The sequence below is a fragment of the Chiroxiphia lanceolata genome, chromosome 14 (genome assembly GCF_009829145.1).
Source record: "Chiroxiphia lanceolata isolate bChiLan1 chromosome 14, bChiLan1.pri, whole genome shotgun sequence".
Lineage (NCBI taxonomy): Eukaryota > Metazoa > Chordata > Aves > Passeriformes > Pipridae > Chiroxiphia > Chiroxiphia lanceolata.
This window is the reverse complement of record NC_045650.1, coordinates 3,218,358-3,238,467: the sequence shown is the minus strand read 5'-3', so window position 1 is coordinate 3,238,467 and position 20,110 is coordinate 3,218,358. Positions and strand designations below refer to the sequence as shown.

The 20,110-nt window shown below is 57.5% G+C and overlaps 1 protein-coding gene across 2 annotated transcripts; it reads right to left on the bottom strand.

Annotated features, from left to right (window-relative positions):
• Nucleotides 1-500: 500 nt before the first annotated feature.
• PHKA1 (phosphorylase kinase regulatory subunit alpha 1) lies at nt 501-19,590 on the bottom strand. 2 transcript variants are annotated; one of them, XM_032701753.1, is made up of 33 exons: nt 19,470-19,590; nt 19,224-19,382; nt 18,677-18,724; nt 17,994-18,162; nt 17,543-17,625; nt 17,281-17,361; nt 16,747-16,845; nt 16,486-16,632; nt 16,126-16,179; nt 14,528-14,650; nt 14,315-14,410; nt 13,468-13,575; nt 13,196-13,274; nt 12,615-12,749; nt 11,455-11,564; nt 10,781-10,925; nt 9,787-9,865; nt 9,211-9,386; nt 7,352-7,528; nt 6,976-7,070; nt 6,649-6,788; nt 6,367-6,523; nt 6,122-6,201; nt 5,844-5,922; nt 5,626-5,755; nt 5,150-5,251; nt 4,651-4,769; nt 4,297-4,335; nt 3,207-3,251; nt 2,815-2,985; nt 2,267-2,320; nt 1,935-2,135; nt 501-1,677 (listed from the first exon to the last, which is right to left on the bottom strand). In XM_032701753.1, exons 1-33 carry the CDS (start codon nt 19,545-19,547, stop codon nt 1,504-1,506), a joined length of 3,732 nt encoding a protein of 1,243 aa, XP_032557644.1. In that variant the 5' UTR covers nt 19,548-19,590; the 3' UTR covers nt 501-1,503. The 2 variants fall into 2 exon arrangements, with proteins under 2 accessions (XP_032557644.1, XP_032557646.1); XM_032701755.1 differs by having other exon boundaries at nt 1,504-1,677; nt 9,307-9,386.
• Between the last annotated feature and the right edge of the window lie 520 nt (nt 19,591-20,110).

Sequence of the window (20,110 nt, the reverse complement as noted above, 5' to 3'; positions counted from 1 at the left end):
TATAGCAGGTATGAAGCTCTGGCTCTGGAAGGCCAGGCAATGGACGAGGTGCATACCTGTGATACCCCCCAGACCATGGCAACCTCTAGAAGAAAGATGGGTGAGAGCTGCAGGTGACTGCTTTCTGAGGCGCACAGACGGGCCAATATGCCATACAGACAGTCCTCTCAGGGAAGTCTGCTGCCTCCCTGAGGCCCAGGTTAAGGGCAGCACTAGGAAACTTCCCAGCCTGGTTCAGCCTTCAGACTTTTACCCACTGCTTGCCTTCCACGTGGTCGGGAATGAAGCCACAACACGTAGTCCAAGGGCAATCAAAAGAGACTTCAGGGCATGGGGATGGTTGGTAAGTGATTCTGAAACACAAGTTCTTTCCTCCGTCCCTCCAGTTGTGGGCAGGGACATTGGAAGAGGCAGACCTAGTCTGTTCAATATATGACTTGGTGGCTGGTGTCACTGCCACAATTTCAGATTTTTCTGTAACAGCACAGCTTGTACAGCCCCAGGCACACTGGTGTTGGATAGGATCCACCTTCCCCAAAGGGGAAAGGGACCTTTGCTCAGAGCTGCACCTGCAGGATAGAGTGGAGCAGGCACCCTCTGTGTCCCCACCCCTCCCTATGCCAGGCTGTGGGAGCTGGGGCCAAGGCCAGAGCTGAGTGTTAAGGGCACGGCTGTGATTGCACAGATAACACCAAGCAGCCAGCTCAGAGGTGCTTCAAAAGGCACGTGTGAACTCGGGGACCTGTGACCTGGCCACCAGCACTGCTGCCAGGGACAAGTATATGGCACAGAGGGGCTGCCACCAGCATGCCCCAGCCAGCCAGAAGCCCTGTCCTCACATCTTGGTGGCAACAGGGATCCTGGCTACCACAACCTCCCCAGCTCTGCACACAGGACCCCCAAGGGAAAGATGATGGGCTGCCTACTTCCAAGCAGCATGGCTGTGGCTGGGCTGGACCATTTTGATTTTGGGCGTGCTGGGACAGAGGCTCAGGCATCATCCCCTATTTCTCTAGCAAAACTATTCCAGCAGCAGCAGGAAGAGCAAGAGCTCCAGCCTACACTAGTATAAATCCTGCAGATTGGAATAAAAAGCAGTACAGTTAAAACAGTTAAAAACTGCAAACCTGCTGGAGGCAGGGAGAGTATGAGCTGGTCATGGAGCACTGCAGTGCTGAGCATGCAGGTCTGGTCAACTGCCTCAAGCAGAGGTCCCTCTGGGGGTGATGGCTCAGGAGGAGCCATGCAGGCAGACACTTCTAACACAAGCAGGCTTCAAAGCTCAGCCTTTCCCTTGCTCCTCAGGCCACACAGGCACAGGTCAGTTTAGGACACGTGCCTCCTGTGGGGCTCCTCAGAGGGCTGCTCACCCACTGAGAGGCCAGGGCTGGGAGGAGAGATGGCCAAGCAGGCTGCCTGCAAACTAACCTAGTGTTCCTCTTTACAAGCTGTACGAAACAACCCTCCCCACAGCATCTGCAACCCAGCGAGGAGCTGCGAGAGCTACTGCATGGAGCAGCTGTCTGTGGGCAGGAAGTCGTACACGTACAAGGCCACCGACTTGGACAGGTAGGTCATGGTGCCAAAGCGGCCGCTCGGGGCACTGTCGTACAGCAGGATGCAGATGCCTGTCGAAGGATCCCTCTCCAACATCTGGTCGTCAGCGCCCAGGGCTTTCTGGATTTTGGACAGGGAAGAAGAAAGCCGACATTAGAATAAGAGCAACCCCCTCACCAGCTTCCACCCCAAGCACCCTCTGTTGCACTCACAGGTGTGACAAGTTGACAATGAGCAGCGGGAGGAGGACACTACAGCTTTGCTGTGACCCATGAATGCAACAGGGACAAGGGGCAGGGCCCTCCTGCTCAGGTGGGTGAGCCCTGTGCAGCTCTGGGGAACGCAGCCAGCAGCCCTGGGTGAGGCTTGGCCCTTACCTGCTCCTCATAGAAGAGGTCGTTGGCTCTGTGCAAGATCTTTTCCACAGGTATGATGCCACCGATGGTGTGCACCTCCATGTCCACCAGCATGGTGAGCACCAAGATAGCTTCCACCAGAAGCTGCCTGTACTCTGGCTGGGGCACACGGTTGAGGACAGACTCCACATGTGCAGCAAACTTCATTTCTCCTGGGGTCATCTGTGAGGATGTGGAAAGAAGTGTACTGAGAGCACTTTATCACCAGCACGAGTCCTGAGCTATGCTGGGCACTCACCCAGCACCCAACAACAACCTGCATGCCCCATTTCCCCTTCACATGAACCTCCTACCTCTCTGGTTGTTGAGGAGGGGAGAACAAAGCCCTCCACAGAGAGGCCATGGCACTGCAGAACAAGAAAGAAAGATCGTGGTTATGGCTTGGAGAAGCATCGTGCTAAGACACATAGGTCCAGCCCACCAACTCACTCCCACTTAAGCACTGGTGTGTGCTGCCTACACACCCCAGCTCTGCCTCCTGACTCTGCACAGCATCACTCCTTTCCCATCATTTCAGCATCAACCGGAGCCCCCCTGCACAGGGCTCTGCTCCCTGGCTCAGCATGCTGAGCATGAGGTGTGCCTGGACCTCCTTCAGCTGTGGCTCCACCCCTGCCCCTGTCTGGCTAATGCTCCCCTCTGCAAGGCACAGGATGAGTTAAGTCCTACGTGACTTCGAGGCAGTTCCAGGTCTTCCCCAGCTTTCCAGGGCCAGCTGCAGGCCTTGTCCACGAAGCACATATCTACACAATATCAGGGACCAGCCCCGAGTGTCTAAGTACCCCTGGCAAGGCTGGTGCCTGGGACCACAGGAGAGGCGCCAGCTGGACATCCAGCTCACCTTCTGCAGGACCTTCCAGACCTTCTGGTAGAAGCCCACAGGGACACGGTTGAGGGCCCCATCCAGCCGCCTCCTCCGCTGCCACTGGCCCTGCCGGCTGTCCTTACTGCCCTGGTCTTCCAGCATGCTTGAAAAGGAGTCCTTGTCCAGCAGCTCCGCGTGCGCAGCAGACTGGGCAGACAAAACAAGGACCACAGAGACTGCTGCAAAGTTAAACACCCTACAAGAGCGCAGCCTGCTACTGCTCAAGAGTTTCTGGTTCTCCAGTCTGATAGAGCTCCCACCCCCTGCCCCCAGCAAAGCCCACCTTACAGCACCCCCCAGAGCACAGCTCCTCCCCACCGTCACAAACAGGACAGACCCCATGCATGCAGCCAACAAACGCAGGTTACCAGAGAGGACTTGAGGTCGATGTCCCTGGACTGCAAACTGACGGGCTGAAGGAGAAAGGGAGAGAAGGAAATCAGACTGTGCCAGAGCAGGGCAGCAGTCACAGCAAGCGGAGCAGCAGCAGCACAGATCAAGCTCAGGTCACGGGGCAGTTATCCCAGGGCTGCAGTTAGCTGGAGATGCAGTTTTGAGAGGAAAGCTGTGGAAAGTCCCATGTTACCATCAGAGGGGAAGGATTGTACCAGGGCATGGAGCAGCTGAGGGGCCCCAAATGCTGGTGGGGTGCATCAGAGGTGGGTTTGTGCCAGCCTGTGCACAGGAGCAGAGCTGCTACTGCTCTGCTGGGTGCCGGCATGGGCAGGGACTGAGTCTTGGGCAGACAGGAGGGCCAGTAGCTATGTCACTGCCCCACAGATGGCCCTCTGCAATATCAGGTTTCACACTGCAGCAAGTTGGCCCTAAACCTGCTGCATCAGCCTGGTCCCTGCAAGCCCCATCTCTTTGAGGACAGGACCCCTTCTAGAGCTCAGGACTCCTCTGGCCACACACCAGACACATGAGGAGGTCCTTGGCATTTATAGCTGACCAGAAGCCTCTTCCCCCAGAGAAGAAATAGCTGGGGAGGTTACAGGCAGGATCCAGTGAACTGTCTGGCAGGGTCACTACTGGTCATGGCACTGGAAGCATTGTGCCATCCTGCTCACTGCATTTTGTGAGTGTAATGGAATGTATTTGGCCACAGAAGCTCTGGAGCACAGCTCCCAGCTGGCTGCAATGGCAGTACACCCACAGCTTAGGGAAGCCTTCCTTCCTGTTAATCCAAACACAGCAGGTCCTACTCCAAGGGGAGCTCCTGTGGGGCAGTGCCAGCCTTGGGCCCCCACAGCACGTTAAGCCATGCTGACCTCTTCCCAGGGAGCCAGCCTCCTTCCCTGTCCTGAACAGAGCAGCCCTGAGCCTGCTTAGAGAGGGAAAGGCAATTCATTGCTGCAGCAGCTGAGGGAAGCTCATTGAGTCATGCATGTGAGGAAGCTGTCCTGGTGCATGGCATGAGGGGCAAAAGCTGAGGCTGCAGGACCAGGGGGGCTTCACCTTACTCCCAGGCATAGACTGCCTACGTTTATTCAATTGCTGCAAGAGAAGAAGGAAATGAAGGTTCTGCTGTTGGAAGTGGCCCACCAACATGCTACCCACACCTGGGACACTGCATGGTCCTCCCCACCCCTGCACCTTCTCAAGCACCCCTGTGCTCCCTTTGCACTGCCAGAGCAACCCCCACCCACTAACTGATCCACCCCAATTTTCCCCCCCAGGGCAGGACCAGAGACAAAATTAGCTCTTGGAAGCAGCTGAGATCTCTCCCACTCTTCCATCAGTTCTGCCTGGTTTGTAGCTGTTTGTCACCCACAAGACCTGTCATGAGCAGCCTGCACTGCCTGCCCTCACCTGTCTGATTTCACTTTTCAGCTTGACAAGGCCGGAGCGCTCAGATCTGGTGGCCCCAGCAGTCCCCACGTCACGGATGGAGACGGCAGGGGTGACCACAGATGAGTCCACTGAACGCACTGCAGGGGAAGAGAGGTCTAGAGTGGGCACCATGGCTCAGGGCATGGCTGTCCCTTGTCACTGCTCAGGCACTGGTACCTCTGCATGCCCTTGCCCTCTATCCCAACAGCATCAGAGATCCATGAGCACAGCACAGTACTGCTTCAATTCAGACCTGACCAGGTCAAGTGACAAACTAAGCAAAGCCCAAACAGCCACAGGGCTCAATCCCCGGAAATCACTCAGTACCATCCTTATGAAGAGCACAGCTTCTTGCTGGACCCCTGCAGTGCAGAAGCAGCCGTGCTGAACATGAGGGAGGACAGGGACACGTAGATCTGACCACACTCTGCACCAGGAACCAGATTTGCCCAGAGATGCTCTCTGCTGAGAGACTTACTGCTCTTTTCCACCCCGAACTCCTTGCCAGAGAGGATGTGGTAGAGGAGGCTCTTCATGTCTGATGGGCTGAGATTCATCAGGTTCTCCGTGGCTTCTGTGGCTGGAGAGAACAGAATTGGGATTTTGTACCCTGCCTCATAGTTCTCCTAGAACATTTCTACCCTGCACTACACTCTGTGAGCAGGGTCAGCACTGGCACAGGAGCTCATCCTCCACAGACATACACTAGCTGCAGTTGTTGCCTACAACAGGGACTCTTGCCCATGCCAGCCCAACACATGCCGGGATGGAGACTGCAGTGCAATCACTCGCCTGTGCTGCCCAAGAACAGGTCCAGCTGCAGATGCTGGCACTTCCATGCAGGGTCTTGTCCTAACCTGAGCTGCTACTTTTAACAGTACTCCTTTCTGGCTGACAGAGCCCCGAGCATCACAGCACCCACCCCAGCCGGGGAGCCGTCCCCGCTGCACGTACCCGAGCAGCGCAGGGAGTGTGCCAGCTCTGTTGCCATCACCTGGATGATGAGCCCAATGCGGAGGCGGAACATCTCCGCGAAGAGCACAGGCTGCGTGCGTATGTACATGGCCAAGTACACCATGATCTCCTGGAGGGGCAGAGGCAGATCACCCCACTGCTGCTCAGCAGGGCAGACACCCAGATGTGGGGTCCCCCCTGATATCCTGTCCCCTCACCTGGGTGAGGATGGCCACACTGAGGTTCTTCTCACTGGCTTCATCAATGAGGTGAACGAGTTCCTCGTAGGGGACGGGGCTGGGGCATGAACAAACAGTAGAGCAAGTGAGAGGCAGCAGAGCAAGCCCTGCATGCCCCTGGTCTGTACAGCCCCAAGAGGAAAGATACAGGCTGGGGACAGCCAGCCAGGGCCACTCCTGCCCATGGACCCCAGAGCAGCAGGCTCACATCCAGATCCAGCCCAGCATGCTGGTGGAGGGAGAGGGGCCACACTCACGCGGAGATTGTCTTCTCACGTGGCTCTGGGGGCAGCCCCACAGTCAACTGCTTCTGGTGAGACAGGAGGTCAGTGCAGGCCTGGGGACAGAAAGGGTCAACCCCAGCTATTGTAAACTGAGGGTCTGGGGGCTCAGCACAAGGCAGAGGGAGACAGAGCTGATGCAGCCACGGTTCACCTGCTCACTCTGCTGCCTCCTCCCCGACAGACCTCAGCCCGCTAGAGGCTGGCTGCACAGCTGTTACCTCATCCAGAGCTTCAACCTTCTTCTTGAGGATGCCAGAGATGTAGCGGATCAGGGCCCACTGGCGTGTCTCCCCCACCCGCACATACAGCTCAGTCAGGAGCTCCTTGACAGTGGGGCCAGGCTTGCTATCAAGCCCCGTGTGCCACTCGGGCCCCCTGCAGTGAAGGAGGTGCTGGGTTATACACAGCAATTTGTCTCTGGCAGCTCTCCAGCAGCCCCCTTGGGCCGTGCCAACCCCCTCTCTGCTCAGTGAGCCGTTGGGATGCAGAGTTCACCCCACCTGAGCATATAGAGCATGTAGAGGATGTCTGCTTGCTCCTGCAGCGTGGGGCAGATGCGCAGCTGGTCCACCAGTGCCTTGCAGTCCACGTTGCCATCCTCGTCACGGGGCAGGCCCATCTCTGCATAGACTGCATGGCTCTGGGGGAAGGGAGACCCGTGCTGCTGGTTAGCACCACCAGCAGCCTGCCCCAAATGGAGCCAAGGACATTCATCCGTGGATATTCCCCCTCAACAAACACCAAGCCTTCCTCGTGCAGTCCTGCAAAGACACTCTGGCTCCACCTGAAAGGATAGCAATGCTCAGTCTGGGAGGGACAGGGCTCACCTTGCCATCCATCTCATGCTGGTAGGGTGAACCCAGCAGGTTAACCGACTGCTGGGATGCCTGGAAGATCTTGCTGGGGACATACAACCCAACATCTAAAAAAGAAAAAAATGCAAAAGTTGGCAGAGACACTTCTGGCCCCAATCACCACTGCTTGCCCCAAACCACCTCATAGATATCTGACGCTGCTCCCCCAGTAACCCCTGCAGAGAAGTCAGCTATGGGAGAAGCTGTCAGGACTAACATGATGGACATAATGTTAGTTGCTCTGTAGTCCATGGGGACCTCAGCATCACAGAGCTGGGAAAGCTCCCAGATCACCTCAGCCTCACCCCTGGGCTCAAGGGAAGATGTGGAGGGTACTGGAGTTACTCACTCTGGACATGCAGGTCCTTGGCCTTGGCTGCCAGGGACATGAGGTCACGGGTGGTGTGGACAGCAGTCCGGAAGCGGCTCAGCCCTCCCCGCTGGGCAGTGGGGGGCAGGTTGGACTGGGGAGTCGTGCGCTGCAGCAGGTGGTCCAGGTACTGGGCAACCTCATCGTAGGCGTCCTCTGGAAGGGAAGGAAGCAGAGAGGGGTTCAGCCACTGTGTGCTGGGGCACCCCCAGGGCCAGAGAGACCCCAGCTGTGCCTCGGCAAGGACAAAGCTTTGCCGGCCGCACAAAGCGACACTGGGGCCAGTGCCAGCAGCCAGGTTCACAAAGCACTGCAGCCAGGGCACCTCTGTTCCTGCATGACTCTGCTGCCTGGGACACTGGCTGACAGCTAGGGTCCCAAACTGGGGCTCCCTCCAAGTCCCATCTGGACAAAGGAAGCCATGGTGCTGCATCGTGTGTTTGGTACAAGCCTGTGCAAGGACAGGAGTGTCCCACTCAAACCCTGCAGTGAAACCCTCCCACTCTTTCCCTTCAGAGGCACAGCCACAGTCAGCCTGTCCAAGCAGAGACCACTCAGGAGCACCCCAGCACAGAAAGGGCATCTTCCAAGCAGGACTCCAGCACAGAAGCAAGGTAGGGTGAGTTTTGCAACAGTTATTTCTAATTAGGAGTTAGAGGAGGAGTTATGGTTCCTGCCTTCTCTTTGCCCAGCCTTAAGCAGCTCCAACTGCTCCCAGCATCACACCAGGAGCACCAGAGGCACCACATGCTAACAGCAGCATGGAAGAGGGTGCTCAGAGGCCAGGTCTCTGCTCAGCTGGGAGGTAAAAGTGAGGGGGGTGCCCCCTGGGGAAGATACCCCCGATAAAACACAGAACTGACGATGCACTTCCAGTGGCCCAGGGCAAAGCCATGCTGCTCTCCAGCTGGCAAACTTGGAGGTGTGTCAGCCCTAGGAGGTGAGCTGTACCCGAAGCAGCCTGGCATTCCCTTGAGGGAATGCCTCATGCCAGTGCCTGGAGGCTTGGCTGGAGAAGTCCTCTAGGCACCAGACTTGAGAACATCCTCCTGCCTGGCTGCAGCATCTGACCACAGGAAAAACTTAAAACTGAGCATCTTTGAGATGCTGTAGAAAGGCCAGGCAGGTCTCTCCCCTTTCTCCCACTGGGGCTGGAGGGGAAGCAAACACCTTGGACAAACCCAGATGCAGCCTGTAAGGAGGCTACAAGCAAAGTCAGATAAGGGCAAAAGAAATGAGTGTTCAGAGTCCCAGCAGTGCAGACAGTGGCTGCAGGAGCTGCAGAGGCACAGCAGATGGTGGGAAGGCCAATGATTACCAGCACTAGGTCACACAGGAAGGGATATCCCCAGGCCTGCTTGCAAGGGGAACAGTAAAACTTGCACCCCACCATGGTACCAGCACAAGGAGGGTCCCCCTCATGCTGTGATGGGCCAAGGCACTCTCAGGCAGCCTCTACACAGCATCAAGGCTTCAATTTGGCACCCACTGGAGCACCTCTGCCCAGGAGAGAGGCAAAGGCTTTGGGAAAAAGACAAATTGCTTGGGGACACGGTGGCTCTTCCCCACTGCCTTGGTCACTGTGCCTTCACATTGCACTGCACTTGTGCACCAAAGACCCTCAGACACATCTCCCCAGTGGAGGTAAGCTGCCAATCCTTTGTCTCTTCCCTACAAAGGTCGTAGCAGCTCGTTCCAGACAAGGTTGACAGAGGGTCAGATGGGAACATGGTGAAAAACCAAGTGCGTGGATGCTAGCAGGAGGTTGTATGTTACGAGTTTAAGGGTGAGTTGGGCGTTTGCCACCCCACAGCAGCGACTGGCCTGTTCTCCCTTACCCTCCTCTGCTACCTGCAAGCCATGCAGCCAGTCCTCGCTGTCCAGCTCCTCAAAGCTGTCACTGCAGAGCCTGTAACTCTCGGCAAAGACCTTACCCTCTGGCCCAGGGTCCATAAAACTGAGGTGTGTTCGGCATGACGTTGTCAGGAACTCCGACAGTTTACCCGTCTGGGTCCTGGGCGAGAGATGGGGAGGTCACATGGGAGAGGAAAGGGGAGGCAGTACCCTTGGCTTTACCTCCTGGCTCCAGGGCAGGCCCTTTGGCAGGGAGAGATGGACCTGTCAGGAGCATATGCACACCAGTGTCTGCTTTAGCTGTCTGCAACTCCTTCAGCCACAGGTGGGCATGGAAGGGCTGCCCAAGAGATATTAGAAGGATCCTGCAGCCATGGGTTTGATGACATGAAGAGCTTTATCCTCTCTTTCATCTCCTCTGTTGAGACTGTAGCCCCAGGGTGCACTGACAGCCTAGCATACCCCAATGTGTCCTCCCCAGCCTGTTTCCCCAAAGCCAATGCTCTGCTCACCAGGCTCTTGGAGGCTTGACAGCCCTCACCCCAGGAGGGTGCGCTCACCTTGCGCCACCGAAATACCCGTCCTGCAGCTTCCGCAGCATCGCCAGCACCGTGGGGTGCACACTATTGCCGGTTTCATCTGTGGGCAAGAGGCACAGGCAGTCAGGCTCCTCTGCTCAAACTGGCTCCCAGAAGGTAACCCAGGGCCAGGTGGGCATTCAGGCACCCAAAGCAGCACGGGCGGACCCTTGTTTGGGGCACGCAGACACGCTGTGGTACCGAAAGCACCACCCAAAAAGGGAAATTCGGGACTGTCCAGGCTGAATTCCAGGAAAACTAGGCCAAGATGCACTCCAGGCTCCTGGGATTTCAGCTTGGCTGAAGCTGACAGTACCAGACAACAGCACCCAACAGCCCCCTGCTCTCTCCCTGCCTTTCATATGAGGCAGCAGATGGGGGGCTGCTGTCAGGGGCAGGAGGCACCATAGGAAAGGGCACACTCAAGACACCAAGGGGATTTCAAATACACAAGGAGAATCAAAAAGGCCTGAAAGCAGAGCAGAGTCACTTCCCTGCACCTCATGGGGAAGCTGGGAGCTGCTGCAGGCAAGCCAGTTCTGCTCTACACCATTGCAGAGCTCTTTGCTCCTTCTGGTTTACTGTTTTCCCCTCCGTGTTGCCTAGGAAAGCCTTTAGCAGGTGGTCAGTCTTAGTGAAGAGTCAAGATGCAGAAAGAGCCCCAAGAACACTCCTACAGGGGAACTGCTTTTTTGGCCTTGCTCCCAAAAGGCCTTCCCACAAGCCAGGTTGTCAGGAGCCATTGAGCTGCAGGCACTAGTGCCTGGCAGGCAAACCCACCAGCTGCCAGGCAAACTGCCCACTTGGCATGGCTCTTCTCAGTGGTAAGCTCTTCACAGAACACTACTGGCTGCTCCAGCCCCACCATGTCCCCATTACTGAGGCAGTCACAGATCTGCCCATCCCCTTCCTCCTGCAGAGGCTGCTTCCCAGGGCTGCTCTAGCCAAACACCTTGCGAGGCTGGAGGATCCATACCGAGCATGATGTGGGAGACAGGGAAGGTGATGGTTGGTTGCCCAGTCATCCTCCAGCGGCTGCAGAGATAGGAGAGGTCCGTCCTCAGCATCTCCACAATCATCTTGTTGTCAAGAGCCAGGTAGAACTGCTGCTGGTCTATGAACTGTGAGGACAGCAGGAGACATGAGCGGCCCTTTGTACAGTCACCAGGTCCCTATGGTGCCATTCACATCTTCCCAGGCATTCAGCCAGGCCAGACACGCTGTGCACCCAGAGGACATGCTCCTTTGCACTGACAGCTCATCCCACCTTACTTGCCAGATGCCAGTACAGTCTAGTAAGGGACCCTCAACTTCTAGGGCAGCTACCGGCCATTAGCAACTATGAGGAGATAACTAATGCCACAGCTCAGCAGCAGCATCCAGGCCTCCTCCTGGTGTCCTTGTCAGGGTGAGCAAAGAGATTTTCACCCAGTACTGATCATCAGAAGGCTCAAACCACCTCTCCCAGCATGCACACAGCCAGAACCACCAACTGGGCTGCCTCACGCCACAGTGCTGGGGCTGCTTCACACTCCCAGAGGGTGTTGGGCCACACGTGAGAATAACTCAAGCACTCAGCCAGTGGAGAAACTTCTTGCCCAGTTCCAGATCACATAACAGCTGGGAATGAGCCCATGCAATGTCACCCACCTGTGGGGTAAAGGTAAAGATGCTCTTCCTGATTTTGTAGAGCTTGGAGGTCCCAAGGACACCCATGTGCCGGTAGGGCCGTCCAGTCAGACTCATCTGCTTGTTGCGGCCTGGGAGGGCAGGAAGAGGAGTTTTTAGTGCAAGCCTCCTAATGAAAGGGGCTGCAGCAGCAAGCAGTGCCAGGCCTCTTGCTACTAGCCAGCGGGAAAATGCTGGTTTGTGGGTGGGATACCCCAGAACCCTGTGTCAAGCTAGTACAGCTCTAAGTGACAGTGACACTCTGTCCCCAGCCCTGCCCAGGGGGCTAGAGACACGCTGAAACAGGGACACACAGCCTGTCCTGACTTCTGCAACACGTCACACCTCCAGGATTTTGGGGATGTCAGAAGTTGGAACAGGGCTGGGGGTACTCCTCTGCACAGGGCTGGTCCCCCAAAGCTAACAGCTCTATCAGCATTCCCATTGCTCATAGATTACTCCCAGAGCCCAGAATGGTGCAGTGCAGCATCGCCCCTTGCTCATGTCAGCCCTGACAGCTGCCAGGCTGTTCCCCCTGCCCATCTCACACTTGGCATTTTGGTAGCCTAAATTAGCCACCAAATTAAAATCACAGCAGATCAGGTGTCTCCTATGGCCCAGGCTAGATCTCTGGTTCCTGCACAACAAGGCTGATGCCCAAGGGGTTGCAGCATCAGGGAACACGCGTGCAGAGCTGAGCACACCCTCCCCTCACACTCAGCCCTGCCCATCCCCCAACAACAGCCATTCTGCCTAAGCTCCAGGCTCTCTCCACCAGGGACAGCCAGGAGACCCTTCCTGAGGTCTGGCTGGCCTTCCCCATCAAGATCTGGGTACAGGAACAAAAGCCAACTCCTGTACACACCAGGTCCTTCCTATATGGATCAAAGTCTGTCTGTCCCCGGGGTGGCTGTGCAACTGCAGTGCCAAAGCTCTATCCCTGTCAGAATAACCCTGAACAACACTGCCTGTCACCTTGTTCCCCTTGGGCATGAGTAGCTTTACTGGGCTCAGAAATGGGCAGCAGAACCCTCATCAGCCAGGCAGAGAGCAGGACATGAGTGTCTATGAGCAGGAGTGCCAGGGGGTGGGACAGACCCTTCTGCACCCCCTTTGCTGCAGTAGCAGGGAGTCCAGCTCACCCAGCCGGGCATAGATGTGGCTGAGGATGCGGGCAGGCTGCACTCTGATGGGGTAGACATCTTCCACAGTCTCCACGTCAATGCCCTCCTTCTTCAGGATTGCCTTGATCCCCTCTGTCTCAGCCAGGATGCACACTGTGGAAGGAGGACAGGATCAGTGCAACAGGGGCACAAGGGTGTGACAGCACTGCCCCATGCCTTTGAGGACACATACAAGGTGCCACACCACAGAGAGGCAGCTGTCAGGGGTCCCTTTGGGAACCAGTTCCCACTGCAGAGGTCTGCCTTGCCCCTCCTAACACTCTCTACACCCAAGTGTTCTGCACCAAGTGGCAGGAAGACAGTTTTCAACCTCTCTGCAGAGGAGGCTACAGCAGCTGTTATTTCCCTCAGTCAACACAGAGTGGAATGGAAGGACTTGCACCCCATCTTCCACCCCCCTTGCCAGGTCTGAGACTGGGAGGTACCAGCAGCAACGCAGCAAGCAAAGCCACCCAGAGCCACCCCTGTGAATTCTGCACTGCCAGAGTCCCCAGACCTGCCAGGCTCAGAGGTATGGGGCTAGTATTCCTTTCCCTCACCTTGAACCACCACATCAGGCTTAGGGACAGTCGCGAACCGGCGGTTGAGGGGATCTATTTCACCAGGAGCCAGAAACCCCTGGGGAAAAAATGGTATGAGGAGATTAATGTTTTGTGGGCAGCATAGAATGGGTGATGCCTATGGACAACCCACCTTTAAGAAGTCCTGGGGGATGGGAGTGGCAACTTCCCCAAGGCAGGTGGCAGCATTTGCCCCTTGAGAGTTCAGAGCTTGGCCCCACAGCCCTCCCCAGCACCCAGGACGACTGTACCTCAGCCATCAGGCAGCCCAGGATGTAGAGGGACTGCCCCCACATGTGTGGCAGCTTGCCCATGGGTATTCTGTCCACACTGTGGGGGTTCCTGTACTCCTCATCCACCTGGAAGACAAGCCAGGAGGTTAAGGAGGGATCCACAGACACAGGATGCTGAAGGAAGCATCTTCACTGTATTTTGAAGTCCAGCAGTTCAAGGCTTGAAACAAGAGCCTACAACAGCATTTGTCAAGAGAGGGTCCAAAACAGCCTGGCTACATTCCTCCCCTCTTCTTGTGACTGCCCCAGACATCCACATCAGACAACAAATCAGCTGCTCAGACCATGTTTGGTTTCTCAACTCAGGCCATTAGAAGGACTAACGTGTCCCAGGAACACTGGGGAGATGCTCTCGAATGCTGGTGAGGAGAGCACCTCTCCTGCATGACCTGGGCACCAGGAGGCCACTGCTCTCAACCCCACACCACTGAACAGGAGCTTAGCACCATCTCCTCAGCCCAGGTCCACTTGTCCTGAGCTCTCAGAGCACTCAGCCTCTGAGTGAGCAGACTGTCAGCAAAGCACCCTTGTGTATGGGGGCAAGAAATGCTTTGGGGGAAAAACACCAGTTTTTATCCAACATGGTTTTATAACAGCTCCAAGCCTCACTTTTTATACATGAGGTTTCCATGCACTGTATGTGCTACTTTGCTAACATTTGGGGTTAATAAGCATTTAAAACCTAATTATCTGGTAATGATATCAGGAGTTTCAGCAGTTGGACTTTGTGACTCCCTTCCAACTCAGAATATTCTGTGATTCTGTGAGACACTCCCTCTTTCCACCACAGCTCAGGATCGCTCACCTTATCCAGTGGGACACTGTACAGCTCTGGCATCAGGCGTATCCCATTCTTCCCCTTGATGAGAACCCCCTCAAGGGCTTCCCGGTACTCCTGCACCTGAGGAGAGAGGAGAGAGAATCTGCTCCTGGTCATGGCTCCCTGCATCCTTCTCCTGCACACCTTGCCTGCCAGGGACTTTTTTCCCACCACTCCAGCAGGTTCTGCCCCCCTTACCTGCTCTATGTTTCCATTGAAAATCCCATCGATCATCAAGTATGCCCAGAAGAGAGGCCACTCGCACTCGATGTTCTCAAACAGCTTCAGCTCAGCAGGTTCATAGTAGAGGCGTTTGGGGTCCTGCAGGCAACAGCAAGGCAGTGGGTGGCAGGATCCCCTCAAACTGACAGGGCTCCTCCTCCCACCAAGACCTCTGCCTCAAATGCCCTCCCACCCCTCCTCTGCAGACGACGGCCAAGACAGAGCAGAGAAGGAGTTTCACCTCCAGCCTCTGCTCTCCCCATCAGACACCCCCCTCCTAAGCCCCCTGCACTGATGATGAAGAGACTTGCCCTTCCTGGAGTCTACCCAGTCCCCACGAGAGCACCCCAGAGCCCCCAGAACACCCCAGACGCTGTGCTGTTGTACAGTAACAGCACAACACCCCCTGTGCCACACTGGGTCCCCTTTGCCTTGCCTGCTCTGCCCCAGCCCCTCAGCATCTGCCTCCTCCAGCATCATCAAGCTGGCCCAGCCAGGTGCAAAGGCTTGGGCTGGTTGTGCAGGGCCAGAGAGCAGAGTCCCTCCTGCCATGTAGTGCAGCTGACACAAGGGAAGTTGTCAGGATGGAGATCTGCCAGTCCAGTGCAGCTGTGTGTGGTGTACCTATGCTCAACCCTCCCTGCTAACTGCTCTGTTTGCTGCACAGAAGGAAGAGTGCTGGCCTTAGCAGACTGTTAGGCAGAGAGGACAGAAGGAACAGACGTTTTCTACAGTGCCTGCATTCCAGCTACAAGCTCCCAAAGTCCCATCTGACTGTAGGTACTACTGCCCTTCCTGTGCCTCACAGTTCTCCAGAAGTAATCCATGGCTTGGCACACTGGCAAAGCTCACAAGTGTTGGGAACGCTGGACTGGAGATGCTGCTGCTTTTCTTTGGCTCTGGAAGGGGGCAGCCACACACGCTGCCTATTATGGGCAGGTCTGCAGAGGCAGAGCCAAGAAGCATTCAGAGGCACTTGTGCCCAAAGGAGCCCCATCAGGCTATGGGCCCAGAAGCTGGTGATGATTTAAGAGCCTTCAGGTACCATTTCCTAGTTCAGTGGTTATCAAATGAGATTGTTGCTTATAAGGTTTTCCATTTTTCCCTCCCCTGAGCAGCAGCAGAAAGTATCCTGAGAGCCACTATGGCACTACCCAAGCTGCCTGCTGGCCTGGGAGAGGCAGAAGCAGCTTTGTGACCTCCGGAGCTGAAGCAGATGAGGAGCTCTGTGTGGTCACCTCCCCAGGCCTCCAGCCCTAGCTCAGGGTTGGTGCAGCCCTAGGAGAGCCCACCTCATCAGGGCTCCCATGCAGGGCACTGGTTCCACCTTCCCCCAGACCAAGGGAGACACACCACAAGGTCCCAGGATGGAGGCAGAGCCAGCCTCTGGCCATCTGCTATGAGCATGGGTGGAACGCACCACGTCTGCAATGAGCTCTGGCATTTTGGGAAGCCTTGCCCAGACCCATGACACCGCCTGGGGTTAGTGAGGGCTCTTGTCTTCCCAGTGCTCCCCAACACAGCCTTTGTGCTGCATGCAGGGGGCTGCTGCTGGCAGGGCTAGGGACACTCACCTCTCTGGGGGTCCTGTATCCATCCCGGAGGAAGCGGCAGCAGCCATAGCGGCCCTGGAAGGGAGGGAAAGAGATGCCAAGCAGGAGGCACAGCGTGAGGCATCCCGTACCTTCAATCCAGAAGCAGGGGTGGGATGTCTCCTCCAGCCAAACACTCCCTCTCTTGCTCACCCATCGCTCAGGCACCACAATCACAACCCAGGGCCATACGACACATGGCTGCCTCTTTGCACATGGAGACTGGGAGAGGACATCATCCAGCACTCCCTCCCCAAGGATGTTTTTGGGAAGAAAAGGGCTACAACAGTTTGGACTGCAGCTGTCCCCTGGGAATAGTGAGATGAGGGCAGAGCCACTCACCTGCAGCTTCGTGATGATCTCCTGCTTGGTGATTTCCACCAGCTCGCTGTCCTCCACAGCAAATGCTGGGTAGGAGATGACAGAGAGCACGCTGGCATCCACCTCCTTGGATGTGGAGGCCCTGGGCAGCATTGAGTGAAGGATGGACTGGGCAGAGGAGAATGAGGGGTGGTTAGGTTGCCAGGCCAGGCATCGTTCACACCACAACCCCAGTAGATCACAGTTCCTCCTGCAGTGGTGTCACGGCCCCACAGGTCTCACCTGGCAGTGCTGCACCTCATCTGACAGCACCCGTATCACTGACTCCGGGCCTCCCTTGGCTCCAAAGAGATCCAGCTCATCCAGTGCCTCCAGGGCAGCCTGCAAGCAGACTCAAAGAAGCACATCCTCCACTATGCTGCCCATCTGTAAGAGCTCTCACCCCATGCCAGTCCCTGTGTGTAATGCACTGCCCAAATTTAAAATAATTTGAACCCTGAGAGCTGTGGCTGCAGAACACCTCTGGTCAAAATGGGACCACATCCCCAAAGCCATGGGTAGCCAGACATCAACAGGACCCTGGACATTTCTGCCACCCACACCAATTAATTCTTCACTCCCAGTTCGGGCAAAACGCAGGCTAGAGGGGCACAGTTTTATCCCAGTGCACAAGGAGAAGGGTCTTCCTCTCCAGGAACCTATGACTGCATGGGGCACTGAGCCTCGATAGTTCAACATGCCCAGCCTGCCCTGTCAAAAAGCAGCTCAGGGCCATTGGTGCTCTCCACCCCCAGCCAGCACTTCTCCCCAGCTCACCTTGGCCATGCCGACAGAGCTGGCGTTCAACTCGGTGATGCCCTGGTTTGTCTTGTCCCCGCGCTCCCAAATCCCAAAGTCCTGTGTAGAGGCAGCAGGCACTGGTTCACAACACACCCAGAAAGCCTTTGAATCCCGCTCATCAGCAGTGCTTCCAGGAGGTGCCGGTGGGGCTCAGGGGGGACCCACAGCTGCCCCTGGACACCAGCCCAACACCTCCAGCACCAGAGCACGCTCCCCTTCCCCAGCATGCACTACCCACCGCGGTCTTGTAGGCGGCTTCAATGTAAAACACGAGGTTCTGGATAAAGTTGACTTCATCCAAGCTGTGAATTATGTGGAGGCCTGGAGCAGGGGGAAGAATTCACATCAGCCACTCCAAGCCCACAGGTACTCCCAGGATGGGGCTGCAGTAACCCAGGGACCCCTCCTCCACACTGCATGCCTGCCTGATGGGAGCCATGTCTGACTGATGTCAGCCATGTGGCTGACTCCCACCTCCAATCCCACCCGCTATGGCTGCACTGGGGTTTCAGACAAATGGACATCGAGGGGCCCAAACCCACCACAGGTGCTGTGAGCATAAGAAACAGTGGAGTCAGGGAAGTCATTGCAGCAGCTTGGCACCCAGGAAGCTGCACCCAAATTGAGGGTCTAGAGAGCCTGGAGACCAGCACGCTCAAAGCTGAGATGGCAGCCCCCAACAGCATTACCCGAGGCCGTCATTTGCGCCAGCATGAGCAGGTAAAGGGAGGTGGCATCCAGCTGTAGGTGACCCCACTCGTTGTCTCCCACCACGGTGGCACAGGTCTGGGTGTTATACTTGGCATGCAGGCAGTCCTTGGTGCTCTGGCTGTACTTGAAGGCCTCCACCTTGTCCACCTTGAGAAGGGCAAAAGGATGCAGGAGTTCATAGAACCCTGTCTCCAGAGAGGTCTGACATCTCCCAAGCCAAGGGCTGCCTCGTGCCATGAGCCCAGCATGTGGAGCCACGCCTGGCAGGGCAGAAATTCCACAGCCACTGGGCTGCCCCTCTGCTCACCAAGGCAGTGAGTGGCTCACAGGCCACTGCAGCGCAGGGCTGCAGCTGTGGAGGGCCCATGCCACAGCTGCACCACGCAGAGAAAAAGGGTCACCCCAAATGCCCTCAGGAAGGAGAGCTGCAGAGTCCTACTGCCAGCCAGGCCATGAGACAGGCAGCAGCTGGCAAAGGCTCCACTGGCTACCAGCCCACAGCACTGGAACTTCAATCACAGCTGCTCACTCAGAACTTATTTCAAGACTTGCTGGAAGGGGAGGCTGGGGAGAGCTGGTACAGTCAGGATTGCCAGTCTCTGTGGCACAGCTGGGCTTTAAGGAAACCACTTTACACCAGAAGGTGCTCCCCAGACCCTACCTGTCTCATCATGCACTGGAGCAGTCCCCGCATCAGCTTCACCACGCTCTGCAGGAACAAGGAAAACAGCCCTGTTAATCGCCAGAAGCCCTGACTCAGGCTCAGCTGGCCGATGACCTTTGCAGGGCTCGGCGCCTGTAATCGGAGCTCCAGCTCACATTTCTACAGCCTCTGCTCCCGGGGCAACAGCAGAGGGAAGGTTTCTTGGCCTGCCAGCGGGGCCAAGCTGCTGTGCTGTGCAGCGGGACAGAGGGCACAGCTGCAGGACACGGCTCCCCAGCCCCTGGGAGAAGGGCAGTGGCCCCAGATCACCCCGGAGCCAGAGGGACGGACCCTCTGGCTGGGCTCCAGGGTGCCCTGGGAAGAGCAGGCTCTGACATCCCTTCCTATCGCCTCCTGCGCCGGGGGACAGCCCTGTCCTCACCCTCACTGCACGGCCCCCCGCGGTCTTCGGGCCCCTGGCCCGGCTGTGCCAAAGGCTGACCCGCCCGAAGTGGCGGCAGCCCCCGGGTGCCCCCAGCGCCGCCCGGGCCCTGCTCCCTCCGACCTGCTCCATCTCGTAGGCCTTGGCCTTGTCCTCGTCGCGGTCGGCATTCTTGCGGTAGGCCAGGCCGAGCCCCCAGACCGCCAGGATGCTGTACACGTTGTCCCGGACCCAGGCGTCCCGGTGGTCGCCGCTGGCGGGGAGCAGCCCCGTCACCGCGTCCTGCGGAGGGGACACACCGTTCCCAGGTCACTCCCCGGCCCGGGCTCCCCCGCGGGCTCACCCCCCGCTCCCGGGCAGTGCCCGCACCTGGTGGCAGAGGATGGTCTGCTGCACCAGGCGCCCATAGCCGTCCAGGCGCACGCCCGAGTTGCTCCGGCTCCTCATGGCGACGGCGGCGGCGGGACCGGCACCGGCACCGGCGCTGCCGGGACGGGACGGGGCGGGACGAGTCCTGGCAGCGCCCCGCCCCGCTCCGCCCCGCGGCACCGCCCGCTCGCTGCCGCCCGCAGCGCTGCCCGAGCACCGCCGCGCCCCCAGAGCGGCCGCCCCGCCCGCGCTGCCCCGTGCTCCCCGCCCGCGGCGGCCTCGGCCCGCGGGGCGCTCACTACGGAGCGGGCAGGACCCGCCGCCATCGCGGCACCGCCGGCACCGCACCGGCACCGGCACCGCACCGCCGCGGCCGCGCCCCCTGCAGGGCGGAGGGCGAGCAGCGCTGTGGGAGGACACGGGGACACTCGGGGACACTCGGGGACACACGGACACACGGACACACAGACGGAAAGGGGACACGCGGATACGTGGACACATGGACATGCGGACACACAGGCACATGGATACACGGACACACGGACATGCGGACACACAGGCACATGGATACATGGACACACGGACATGCGGACACACAGGCACATGGATACATGGACACACGGACATGCGGACACACAGGC

What these genes read in the sequence shown, in the direction of transcription:
- PHKA1 (XM_032701753.1), bottom strand. Translation starts at nt 19,547, where the DNA reads ATGAGGAGCCGGAGCAACTCGGGCGTGCGCCTGGACGGCTATGGGCGC. An exon ending in GTTCGGGGTGGAAAAGAGCA is followed by an intron (nt 4,770 to 5,149) that starts GTAAGTCTCTCA and finishes CTTCCCCTGCAG; the next exon opens with TGCGTTCAGTGGACTCATCT. An exon ending in ACCTCTTCTATGAGGAGCAG is followed by an intron (nt 1,678 to 1,934) that starts GTAAGGGCCAAG and finishes TCCAAAATCCAG; the next exon opens with AAAGCCCTGGGCGCTGACGA.